Consider the following 13656-nt stretch of genomic DNA (forward strand, 5'->3'; position numbering starts at 1 on the left):
ATGACTAAGAACTGCAACAACGATTACAAGATGAAGTTCTCTGTGGATGAGGAGTACCCTGACCTCTCCCAGCACAACAACCACATGGCCAAGGTCCTGACTAAGGACATTTACAACAAGCTCAGGAGCAAGTCAACCCCCAGTGGATTCACCCTGGATGACTGCATCCAGACCGGTGTGGACAACCCTGGTGAGTACATAGAACATGTCTGAATACATTCCCCCATATTGTCTAATCTCTCAGATTGCCACAAGCAATGCTTTAGTTACATAAAGATACATAAAGCACAACCCTTTGATCCCAATTCAAGGTCATCCCTTCATCATGACCGTCGGCTGTGTGGCTGGTGATGAGGAGTCCTACGAAGTCTTCAAGGAGTTGTTTGACCCCATCATTTCCGATCGTCACAGTGGCTACAAGCCCACCGACAAGCACACTACTGATCTGAACTGGGAGAACCTGAAGGTATGCTAAAGTTCTTTACATTATCATGGCAGCTTTAATTTACTGTGGCTGATGTTTTCCTGTATGCAGGGTGGTGATGACCTTGACCCCAACTATGTTATGAGCAGTCGTGTGCGTACCGGCCGCAGCATCAAGGGATTCACCCTGCCTACCACCAACAGCCGCGGTGAGCGTAGAGCTGTGGAGAAGCTGTCTATTGAGGGTGAGTCTCACTGACATTATGTCCTGACATCCACAAAGCAACATGCATGGTCTTACTGAAGTTCCTCTCACAGCTCTGAACAGCCTGGATGGCGAGTTCAAGGGCAAGTACTACCCTCTTAAGGACATGAGTGACAAGGAACAGGAGCAGCTCATTGCTGACCACTTCCTGTTTGACAAACCTGTGTCCCCCCTGCTGTTGGCTGCTGGCATGGCTCGTGACTGGCCTGACGCAAGAGGCATCTGGCACAATGACAACAAGACCTTCCTTGTGTGGGTGAATGAGGAGGATCACCTGCGTGTCATCTCCATGCAGAAGGGTGGCAACATGAAGGAGGTCTTCAAGAGGTTCTGCGTTGGCCTGCAGAAGGTAAACCCCATTATTTTGAATCCTTTGGTCATCTAATGCAAAGATAAGCAAACAAAGGCCTGACTCCTTGTTGTATATTGCAGATTGAGGACGTCTTCAAGAAGCATAACCACGGTTTCATGTGGAACGAGCATCTTGGTTTCATCCTGACCTGCCCCTCTAACTTGGGTACCGGCCTGCGTGGTGGGGTCCACGTCAAGCTGGCCAAACTCAGCACACATCCCAAATTTGAGGAGATCCTGACCAGACTGCGTCTTCAGAAGCGTGGCACAGGTGGGCTTGAAATTGCTGAACTTATAAAATGGCAGAAAGTTACACTGTGATCATCATTTTAAGAGACTCTGTGTGCTTCTATTACGTAGGTGGTGTGGATACTGCCTCTGTCGGTGGTGTGTTCGACATCTCCAATGCTGACCGTCTGGGCTCCTCCGAGGTGCAGCAGGTGCAGCTGGTGGTTGATGGTGTGAAGCTCATGGTTGAAATGGAAAAGAAACTGGAGAAGGGCGAGTCCATCGATGACATGATCCCTGCCCAGAAGTAAAATGGCAAAAGTGCTTTTTTTTTATTTGTTCTTTTAAGCAGTCATGCCATCTTGACTTTTCCAAGAGACACTCCACCCCGATCCCCTTTTTCCTACTTTTTTCTCTTTCCTTTCTTCCCTGTTGTCTTCTTTTCCTGCACTTTTCCTTTTTATCTTCCTGTTCCTCCTGTAACATCCTGGGATCAAACCTCCACATAGCTAGAAAACCCTAGCTATGTTGTCTTCACCTAACCTTTTTTTTTTTGGTTGTACAAAATTAATAAAACGGCCCCATGTAACAATCAACCTGTGTTTTAAGTCTTTATATTCTTGGTAAGTCTTGATTTGTACCTCCAGACACAGCTGTGAACTTGTATAATTGTGGGGGATCCTTTCAGAATTTTCAAAGCTGAACTTCGATACATAACTAGAACTTTATGCATACTTTTATAAATACAGTCAGCTAAACTGACCCAATAGTCATTGTGAACACTAAAATAGCAGTAATTTGTGCAGAATAGCACAATGACTGTCAACAATAGTTCAAGAATGGTTTTTCATTCAGTTATTATGAAGCCAGATCCCATTTGTTTGAACTATAACAAGTTACAATATTTTCAAATCTCACACAATATTTATATTCAACATGTAATGCAATAAATTAATATAAATTGCTGGTACAAAAGCAAATGTTTTAGAGAATTACTCAAACGAATAACAAACTTATAGGAAAAAGAGCAAATTGTAAAGTGTGATTTGAAAAGCACACATACACTGATCCAAATCGGTTCATACCTGTATCTCTGGATATCTGGCTTAGAGCTACCAAATGAGTATGATTTGGCCTCCAAAAAAAAAAAATTAAATTAATTACTCTAGGTAATAAGATCTCTATTGTTAAGTATTCCTTATATATTCCCAATACATTTCCTTAAAACTTATATTAAGAAAATATCTTTACAATTTTGAACTGAACAAAAAATAAACAGACAAATCACTGGATTTTCAGACAAATGTAATCATTCTTGCATTTTCTCACATTGCACAACTCAGACATATTCCAATCTTGACTAAGAGGACTTACGATTTCAAATCAGAGATAAAGTCAACAGTCTGTTTGTGGTCATTTAAGCAGAGTGCACTTCTGGCAAGATAACAGAGGTTTCTCATCAGTGTAACACATACAAGAGCAACACAAAGAGCATTGTGTCTCGACTTGGCTCAGCGGGATAAATTGCACCATTTGAAGGGTGAACTGCTTTTAAACAGGTGATGTTGCTCACTCAGCCCTAAAGTGCTACGGTGTGACCATATAATAAGACAAATCTAAAAACAAGGAGGCTCAGGAAAGCAGACATCACCTACTCAACCTGCATCACTGGCAAGTTTGACGACCAACAAGATCATTAAAAAATGAGGAGAAAACGCTATCACTTTTAGCACTTGCATTGTCAGCGGCTCCGCACGTTGTCTACGGTTCGAAATGGTGTGGCCTTCACACATGTTTTCTGTGAATATGGTTATTTAAACAAGGATAAAATTAAACACTCTTCTCCCTTACAAAGCAAAAGATTAGAAATAAAAAATTAGTTAAATAGCAGCAGTTAAAAAGAATGTACAGAGTGAACAAGTGACAAAAAATGGGTGTTAATAAACAACATGGATAAGATACCAGGTAAAATCAGCGGTAAAGGCCGGGACACACCAAGCCGACTTCAAAGAACTCACGGTGATGAAAGCCGACGGTGTTGTTGCCTCGTGTCGGACCAAAAAGCTGTGCTGGAACACATCGCACAGACTACAGCCGACGGCAGACTAACATGTCTGTTCTGCGCATGCAGAGCTGTTCATATCAGCAGCTGTTAATAGTATGTATTAGTCATTCTAAAGGAGAAACCGAAATGCAGATATACGAAATGTAAACAAAATGTCACTTGCTTAGCATTTTGAATATCAGTAACGTTAATAACTTTAATCATTTTAAGCAGCTCATGTTGTTATGAAAACATTTGCGTATTAGAATGATTTGGAAAGATCACGTAACATTTAAACAGCCTTCTGTCTGTACTGCCTTCATTCGCATGCTTGTTTTCATCACTTTTGCTTTAATTCTCTGCACTGACTCATTTGATAAACTGAACATCCAATCAGAGCTCTCACTCTCACTCTCACTCTCGCCGACAGCCCCGACGTTCCCAATGCGAATCGGGTAAACTCCCACTGATGTGAGCCTGACGAGAGCCGATGAGTGGAACACACCAAACAAACTAGCCCGACCATCGCTCGCCGTCAGCCGACATCGGCTTGTTGTGTCCCGGGCTTTAAACAGGCCTGGTAAAGAGTGTTCCTTCAGCAGGGCTTTTGTGTGAGCAGGTGCCCAGTTCTCAAAGTATGTGTGCCAGTCTTTGTAGGCTTATAGAGGGCGGGGGTGTGGGCGGGGCTACGTCCATTCATCCCATCTTTCTGTCCCATGCTTTTGTCCCTGCTCTCCACCCCCTCTTGCCCTCAGAGTTCGAGTTCTTTGGACACTTTGGTGGCGATGTCCCGAAAGGCAAGCGGTGACCCCCACAGGCGTTTAAATCGAATACCGCTGGTCTCGGCGGGGCCGTTGGGCAGCTGGCACACCTCGGCTTCGAAGGCAAAGCGGGATCCGGCGGCTCCATGGGTGCAGGAGAGGAGGAAGGGCCCGGCCTGGTGGACCTGGCAACCGCAGCCCTGCGCCGCCTCCCGCAGAGCCAGAACCACCTCGGCTGGGTCCCGCGGGCTCCGCACCTTCACATCCCAGCCGCATCGGGGGGTCCGGGGCTCTGTCGCTTTTTGATACCCAGATAGATAGCGACTGTGGAGGGAGGAGGAGGTGAAATGAGGGGTGGGCGGTGACGTCAATGTGCGGATGTGGGGGAGGGGGGACAAGAGAGAAATATATTAGAAATATGTAAGAGCAAAAATTTGAACTTCACAGAGACTGACTAAACTGTGTGGACTTCTAGTCTGAGATATTATTTAAAAAGGTAACACTTTGTAGTAAAGTTCTATTTGTTTCTCTTAGGTAGAGCATTGGGCAACACCAACTAACAAGAACCAACTTTTTTTTCTTTTACATTTAGTAATGTACATTTTCACTATAAACTATATTTTATTGATAATTCAAGTAAGTTCATATTACATTTAAACAATTTGTTTTTTACTAAAAGAAATTAATAATGAACATTGCTTATAGTTAGTTTATGATGTGTAATATGTTAACTAATGTTAACTGAACCATGTGGTAAAGTGTTACCAACAAAATCATATCTAAATAGTTTAAAATAAACATCCTAAAAATTTCTGAAACTCTTCTACAATCAAGAGAGGAAATGTTCAGATTAACACTAAAACCTGTTACCTGTCAGGAGACACTGGAGTTCTTCAGGATAATAAAACCATACAATCTGAGCATTATTTAAATTCAGTCTGACTAGCAGAAAAACCTGGAGAACATTTTGGAAGGCCTGAATAAAATGTGAATGCCATTAATTGAAAAAAAAAAATGTCAAGACATACACTGCCATTTAAAAGTTTTGGGTCTGTTTTATATACATCAAGTCTCACCAAGGCTGCATGCATTTGATCAAAAATACAGTCATATTGTGAACTATAATTACAATTGTAATATCCATAGTCTTTTTTCATTTTCAAATATATTTCAAAATGTAATTTATTCCTGTGATGGTAAAGCGGAATTTTCAGCAGCCATAACTTCAGGCTTCGGTGTAACCTGATTTTTTGAGTAATCATTCTAATATGCTGATTTACTGCTCAAATAACCAAAGAATATTATATAAATTTATATTGACTATAAAATTCAAGGGACAGCATTTCATTTTCATTTCATTTTAAAGACATTATAAATGTTTCTTCAGTCACTTTTCATCAATTTATGTATCCTTGCTGTATAAAAGCATTACTTTCTTTTTTTATTATTATTTTTATAAAAATCTTACTGACCCCAAACTTTGAGCAGTAGTGTATAAAATCATTCATACTTAAATTAATGGGCGCATACAAACATAGGGATGAAACATAATAACAATAATAAACAAGCAAAAATATTGGGTAGAGCACTACTGTATATTTATGTGGAAATGAACACAACTCAGAACAGATTCCTGTGCAGCCATACATTACCTGTCATGCACTACACACATTATACCTAAATGTAAATCTCAACTGGATGTAAACTGCATTCAAAGTACATACACTTAGCAGCTTTTAACAAAACTATTTTGATAATAATTCAAAATCATTCAAACATCCACGTTAAAAACTGAAATGTGATTTTCCAAAAGCAACAGCCAACCACTGTCAGAGAAATATGGAAAAGGTAAAGGTAAAGGGAAGGACAAGTACGGCTCTAAACAAAATCTACATACATCTAAGCTAGTTTTGATGCACACAGTACACAGCTCTATATAATGAACAAAATGCAGTCACATTCTGATCAATCTAATCTGCCAAGGAACGGATCACATGCTAGAAATTACCTGTATTTTTTAGCCTGACTTTTTGTAGTTGTATCTGTAGCTAAGGAGAAGTAACAGACAGTTAAAATCGTATGAAGAAGTTTAAATTTTTTCTAAGCAAATATTAAATCTGGATGATCGATTCATGCTATTATTGTTCATTATTGTTCTCTACCTATTTTCTGTCTTTCTTCTGTTTGAGCTGTTTGCTTGTTTTCTGCGATGAAGAAGATGGTCCAGAATTGGAGGATGGATGGCTTATGTTACTTTCTCTGTCGTTTTTGTGTATTAAAAAGAATTTACAATAACTCACCTTGTGACCGGAGATCTGCAGACTCTCTCAGGTTCGTCTGTGACCCTCAAAAAGAAGACAAATGTTCATGTTAGGAATCAACCAGCAAGTAGAGCGACACTTATTCTTCATCCCGTTCACATCTAACACCACAGACTTGCACTGTTACATTGACATCACCTTCAGCAATCCACAAAGCACAACAAAAGAAAGTGACTATAGTGATGGATTTACAGGGTGTATCCTTAAAATGTCATCTAAATACATTTATTTCTTCTGTGTCTGGTAATATGCTTTTAGGTTTATCTACTAATTTACAGAAGACGTTAGAAAAATATTAGTAGTTATTAATATAGCTTTAAACAAAGAAAGTGCTAGTTGACTGATGTCCACATGAGGGCGCTATGGATCAAGGCTGCTTTTATGAGGCTTGTGAAACTTTCCATTCACATGATGCAGCAAAGGAGGTGGCCACTGGAATCCCTCTTAAAGGGACAGTACAGGGGCCTCTTCCTCGAACATTACAGTGAACATGGAGGGCTCTCTGCTGGGTGTAAATAAACCGTATCTGGACAGAAAAATTACGTGGTAAGCAAGGGAGGCAAATGAGCTTGGCCAACGATGAGTGGGATTTGGCATGAGAGGATGAAATTGAAATTGTTTTAAATAGCTGCTTCTGCATTTTTTCCCACTATAATCACTAGAAACCTGATAAAGTCATACAGTTGTCCTCAAGCTGAGTGCGATTCCTGTGAATGAGTAAAAGGTGAGAGTAATGCTTAAATGAGTGCATGAAAAAAGTAGTACATGGATGGTGCTGGTGTAAAAGGCCCCTTGAGCAAATACAAATACAATGCTTTTTCAAATATTAAAATATCTGCAGCAATTAAGTTTTAACAAATACATTAACAATAACCAAAATAGTGTTTGTTCCCCCCCAAAATTTATTTTCTGTCACCCTCATGCTGTTTCAGACATAATTCTTTTCTTCTTATCAAAAGCAAAAAATTTTGCATAATATGCAAATTGGCACTGTCATGTTGTGGAAATGATAAATAAAGATCTGTAAAATCAGTCCATATGACTTGACATGCAAGTCTTCCTCTTCACTGTTCCTCTGAAAACTTATTTGATTCATATATGTCGTCTTGATATACCATATTAGAAATGCCATATAAGAAATACAGCAAAGAGTGAAACAACACCTTAAGCAAATTGTATGATTTCAGAAGACTTAAAATAGAGTGTAGCTGTTCCTGTGCACTTTTGTTCTGTGTCCTTGGTTCTGAAAAAGTTTTTTCCATTTACTCTTTCCCATATAGGGACTTTATGAGAAGTCTTTATTAAAAAATAATTACACGACAACATGAATTAAAGGGATAGTTCACCCAAAAAAAAAAAGAAATGTCTTTCCAAAACTTGATTAAAACACAAATTAAGATATTTATAATGAAATCCAAGAGCTTTCCGACTCTGAATAGACAGCAACAAAACTACCACGTTCAAGGTCCAGAAAGTAGAAAGGACATTGTTAAAATAGTCTATGTGACATCAGTGGCTCAACCGTAATTTTATAAAGCTACTAGAATACTGTTTGTTTGAAAAGAAAATGAAAATAACTTTGACCTGAACACAGAAGAGAAGAAAGTGTTAGAGTACCACAATGCATACGTGTGATGCTGCTGACGCAGGAGCGGCCGCTCTGACGTATAACAAGAATGCACTGAGCTTCGTTTACAAATAGAGGAAGACTCATGCTGTACATAAAACAGCCTTTGGAATATGTTTGAAGATTTTAACAAAGAGGATGACTTGCAAATTTTTGCCTTGCTTTACTTATTGGAACCAGAATATAGAGATGATGAACTGTGAGATGGTCGTTCTATGTCTGAGCGCCAGGTTCTGCGTCAGATTGAACGTGCATCGAAGACTGACATGGAATAAACTGTTGAATAAAATCATTATTTTTGTTTTCTTTGCATACAAAATTTTTTCTCATAGCTTCATAAAATTATGGTTGAACCACTGATGTCACATGGACTATTTTAATGATGTTCTTGCATCCTTTCTGGGCATGGAACATGTCAATTGCATTGCTCTCTATGGAGGCTCAGAAAGTTCAAAAATATCTTAATTTTTGTTCTTTAGATGAATGAAGGTCTTGCGGGTTTGAAACAACATGAGGTAATTAATTACAGAATTTTCTTTTTTGGATAAACTAACCCTTTAAATCAACCAGCTATGAGGTGAATCATAATGTTACAAAGTTTTATGAGAAGTGCACAAGAAGACAAAGGGACAAGAATGTCTACTTAGGGAGATTCAATTCAATTCAAGTTGACTGTCTCAAATTGATGTCTATACGGCAGAAATGTATGGTAAAAAAATCAAGAAGCTAGTTAATGTCAATGTCAATTTGGTAGTTTTGTATGTTCTTCATGGGAGTGTGTGGATAGCTCTTTCGAGTGAATTTTGCAGAGATTATCATTTTGGTGATTTTTTTTTGCAGAATCATGGGTAATGCTGTTTTTTGATTCAGGAATTCTGCTGTTAAACCTGATTATTTAAAAAATAAGTTAAATAATGCAGAATGATGGCATCAGCAGAAGCATAATATCGATTAACAACCCTGTAGCTCATAGTAGGTCGGTCTTGAAAGGTTAGAAGTTATGGTTCAAAGCATTATCTGGTGAAAATAAATGGTATTTTAACTTCTGAAACCACACTTTTGCTCTCTACATAGCATATGAGTCATATGACAAATATTTTGGAGCTTGACATCTGATATGTATGCTTTTCCAAAAGAAACAAAAGCATACAGGTTTGGAATGACATGAGGGTGAGTATGATGACTATCCAAAATGTACATTTTTGCAACTAAATAATATGTGTACAAGCTCAAGGAGGCGCTCTGACACCTAGAGCCAACACATGTGCCTAAGAGAGCGGTGAGACTGTGAGTATTTTGACAGACTGAGAGATGGAAAAAGGCCACAAACAGGAAGAAAACTTACTAACTGTTTTTGATCCCTGTGGCAGAGTGCAGCCCGAGACTGACTTGTTTGAGCTCTGGCGCTTAGAGGGGTCAAGATTGACCCTAAGAGTTGATGAAGGGAAGGAAAAAGGAGAGTGAAGAGAAGGACAGTTTGGTAGACAGAAAGAAGAAGGGGAACAGGAAGATCGAGAGAGAAATAAGATTGCAGCAAGGGAAAAAAACAAATAAACAAATAAATAAAATAGAAACACTGATCACCCAACAATAAACCAAAACCAAGAGATAGAGGGACACGAGGGAGCAGGAGCCTGAAGCTGTCGGTTAATAACAGAGGAGGCTTGAGGAAGAGTTGATGCAGAGAGTAAATACGCAAACTTATGCGGAAAAAGGACATTATCCACTGGATGTCAGCCTAGATAGGTTAATCTAATCAGTAAGTTTCTTTTAAGAGATGGAAGTGTTGCTCTAATCTTATAAAGAGCTTGTAGTTGTGTATCCCTGCAGAAGTCCTTCTTTCTGGCTTTCAGCCAAGAGAGGCGCATAAACAATTTCACTGAGGATGCTGAAGAGCAAAGCGCTCGATCAGCGTTCCTACCTCCTACTGAACGTCTCAATTGCATTACGGACTCCAAAAGCTCCCATATCTAACTCCATTATCTCCTCAGATCCCACAGGACAATGGCCACCAAACCAAATGAAAGATGACTTTGTAAACTGATTGGCTCCAGCAGTGGAGCCTCTGTCATTTTGGTATTATGCAGCTAATGGGCCGGTCACGTCAAAGACGATAACTAAAGTATAAAGTTATACAAATTTTCTTCTAATTCAGAGAGAATAGAGAGACAGAGGAATGATATCATTGCAAACTCTTTCAGAAAGTTTTTTCTAGCTGATGAATGATAAAAACTCACACAGCCAATCAGAATATACACATAAAGAAAAACTAAATGTTATTGTCTGTTTGTATGGACACAAATATAGTTTTCATAATTGTTGTCCATCGGTGTACATGCTAATTTAGTTAATATAGTTACTTCTGTTGATGTGGATGCTGTTGTTTTCGCCTTTTCAGGTCTTTTCATGACTTTATTTTTAAAGACTCTGTCCTCTATAGAGATCATTATGTCACTTTTTTTTTAATTTCTTATGCTTTAAACAATGTTATGACATGAAATTAACAATTGTTTTCATGGTAGTCAGGAATATATAGTAATCATTAAAGTTATTGTCTGTATTATAGTTACAGTTATAATGTCATTATAGTGTTAGGTCTTGGCAGAATAGATCTGCTGCAGCAGATAAAGTATCAAGACTTGCAACTACCAATGCTGTATGTAATAAATACTGCTGCTGCACATATAACACATATAAAATTACCTCCATATACAACATACATGAAATTACCCTGTAGTAGATCTATACAGGTGGAGCTGGGGAAGTGGGAGGGTTTCTGAAGTGCACTGCAACTGCTACACTAAGAGATAACCAAGTTTTTGAATGCTGTGCAGCAATCTTATTGGCTGCTAATGTGAAAAGAAACCAATCAGCTGCACAATGTGATTATATCAGATTGAGTTAGAAACTATCAGCCTGCGCCATCTAGAGTTTTATGACCGAACTTTGCATTTATCGTTATAGTTATGTTATAGTCATGGTTCTTCAGTATGAACAGGCCATAAAAACATCCTCAGGCAGCACAATGCTAACTCCTAGTGCTAACACTTAATAGGTGAAATATTTGGAAAGAGCAAACTGATGATGTGAAACTTGATTTATTTGGATCTATTTTTATCTATAATATTCTTAGTCATTATAGTTTACAAAATTAAACCGTCGCTCTCTTCTTACCTGCGGGTAAGTTTTGAGGTCAGCTTAGAGAACAGGTTTGAGGTGGCACGGCTACGTGAGTGTGGCAGAGGACGGGCTTCGTGGGAGAGGGTGGGTGAGGTGGGGGGTGCGTGGGTGGGAGGCCGGTGGTCCCGGAGCTGGCCTCCGTGGAAGGTGCTGCGGATGGTAGAGCCCCTCATCAACCGAGAACGCTCAGAAGATGTGGAGCTGGAGGCCCCGGCCCCAGAAATGCTGTGGGTGGACGGGGAGGCTGGAGGTAATCGATGTGACAAGGAGCTGAAGAAAGAGATTAGAAAACATGGATGGAAATTAAATTCCCCTTGAACTGAAATTGGGTGTGACTCGTCTGCCATTACTTTTGCCATGGACATGAATGATACCCACCCAGAAAAACCATTTTAAGATTCTAACAACCACCCAGAACATTATGGAAGCAAATTTTGCACAGGCAAACGTGCAAAAATGCATGTGAAAATGCCAAAATGATTGATTTGAAAAAATGACAGTGATACAGTATGTCATTAATCCTGCTTGTTAGCAGTCATTGTAGCTCTAATTGGAGGTTAATTTGGCAGCAGAAATTAATCAATTAGACAAAGTCCAAAACAAAATACAGTAACAGTTCTGTAGCGATAGGATTAGACCAATATCAGATCTGGAGGCTCAGAGAGGCAGCTCTGGTTGGGTTTAGTTGAGCGTAAATGTGAGGCAGGATGCTGAGTCACTGAGGCATGAGCTCTCTTGTGTTCTTATTCCCATCTCAGAAACAGCCACTTAAGGCAAATTAAAACTGAACCCTTAGCGGAAAAAAGCTTGCACACGACTGCACATCTGAATACTGCAGACAGAGATACGCAGAGAATGGAGATTATAGATTATAGATTATAGATGGAGGAATAGGGATGCTTTCCACAGCAACCAGCACTACTAATGTCTCAGTTCAGATGGGTTCACAATGCAGACGTGCCGCTCTTGGCACCAGACTGCCTCTGTCCTCTCCGTCTCGTCAGGTTTTGGCATAAATCTAACAGATCTCACATGCTGCCTCAGTCTGCCCACTGGCCCCGGGCCACTTCACTTAACGCTCTAAATAACCCTGCGCTGATGAACATTACACACACACACACACACACACAGGATTTCCTATAACGGTGTTTCACAAATTAGCTTCCATTGGTCGGAAACTCTGCAGTCATTAATAGCCGTTCTGGGCAGAAAATGAATGTGTTGAAGGGCTTGAAACAGCTCGGCTGGGCTGAGTGTATTCAGTGTGTCCATGGGGTCTGAGAAATTTGAGACTAGTCTGGGATTTAAAATCGCAGAATTTATGTTTGAGGATTTTAAACAGTAAAATTTACTAATTCTATTGAAATATTCTACATTATTTTAAAATCAAAAATCAAATATGGGAATGTGTGACTAATGTGCACTGAAAAATATTAATATCAATTCAGTTTTCTCTCAAATTATTACCCTGATAATACCGTTCGCAATAAAAAATATTGTATTAAATTATAAAAATCATTTTGGATTTCACTGCATATTCGTCTCATTCTGGTGACTGTGATTCTGCGTGTGTGGACACGTGTACTGTACTAGCTGGGCTCAGGGGAGGGAGGCTTCTTTAGGTCAACCATTCAAGCAGCCTTGTGACCCAGACAATCCACGTGCCTCCTCACGTTCTCTGTAAGTCACATGACACTCAGTCTTTGAGCCTCCCCCGAAGAGGGGGAAAAAGAGAGAGGAGGATGATAGAAGGACAGCTAAGCAGTCACCATCTGCCACTGCTGAAGCATAACAGACCAAATCCATCAAACAAGCACACAGAAAAACTACTTTCAGCTTCAGCATGTACATCAATTATGAAACTTCAATGCACATTTTACAAATATAAAGCACAGAGACACGTTTTACCTGTTCTCTTTCCCATTCTGTAGTAAGGAGTGTCTGTCAGTGCTCGTACGGTCCGTACACACGTAAGTGTTTCTACGGGTCATGGCACTGGCAGGGATGTTGTTCTAAAGCAAGAAACAGGAAGCAGGTATTAAAGCCTCCCAAAAAAGATGGATTTAAACACAGACATACTATCCTAATATAATCAGCTTTTCTGGCAAAGTTGTCCTCAGAAATTTTCTTTTAGGGACAAGCTGTTTGGGAAACATCACTTTATGACCAGACAATGCCGATAACGAATGTGAACATGTGCCATTGTATCCCAGGGGAAAAACTGTTGTTACTGATGTATTTGGTGTACAGGAAGTTATGTAACATTTTAATGGATGGCACTTGAACGGTCATCAGCATGATTTATATTTTCTACTCTTTTAATGGAATAGTGCATCTAAAAATAAAAACTGATCATCATTGAAACGTGCATGGTTTTTTTCCTTCTGTGCAACACAAAATAAGTTATTTATAGCGGAATGTCCAGCTCCCCTTTTCAACAAAATGTAAGCAAGGTT

The 13656-nt window shown here is 39.6% G+C and overlaps 2 protein-coding genes across 19 annotated transcripts in view; one reads left to right on the plus strand and one right to left on the minus strand.

The window, feature by feature from the left end:
• On the plus strand, positions 1-1863 carry ckmb (creatine kinase, muscle b). The gene is made up of 6 exons (XM_059514451.1): positions 1-190; positions 312-466; positions 536-668; positions 742-1037; positions 1121-1310; positions 1400-1863. The coding sequence occupies exons 1-6, from the start codon at positions 1-3 to the stop codon at positions 1576-1578; spliced, it is 1143 nt and encodes a 380-aa protein (XP_059370434.1). The 3' UTR covers positions 1579-1863.
• Positions 1864-3970: 2107 nt separating this feature from the next.
• Positions 3971-13656, minus strand: part of mark4b (MAP/microtubule affinity-regulating kinase 4b) — a 45205-nt gene continuing 35519 nt past the window's right edge. The window contains exons 14-20 of one of the 18 annotated variants that reach the window (XM_059514411.1): positions 13109-13212; positions 11195-11470; positions 9370-9448; positions 6373-6409; positions 6235-6276; positions 6081-6120; positions 3971-4396 (exon numbers count right to left, since the gene is read on the minus strand). In XM_059514411.1, the coding sequence (XP_059370394.1) occupies positions 4063-4396; positions 6081-6120; positions 6235-6276; positions 6373-6409; positions 9370-9448; positions 11195-11470; positions 13109-13212 (912 nt within the window). In that variant the 3' untranslated portion in view covers positions 3971-4062. Of the gene's footprint in view, positions 4397-5139; positions 6277-6372; positions 6418-9365; positions 9449-11194; positions 11471-13108; positions 13213-13656 lie in introns of those variants that run through there. The other 17 variants (XM_059514410.1, XM_059514416.1, XM_059514412.1 and 14 more) reach the window with 17 other exon arrangements.

The sequence above is a fragment of the Carassius carassius genome, chromosome 28 (genome assembly GCF_963082965.1).
Source record: "Carassius carassius chromosome 28, fCarCar2.1, whole genome shotgun sequence".
NCBI classification, from domain to species: Eukaryota; Metazoa; Chordata; class Actinopteri; order Cypriniformes; family Cyprinidae; genus Carassius; species Carassius carassius.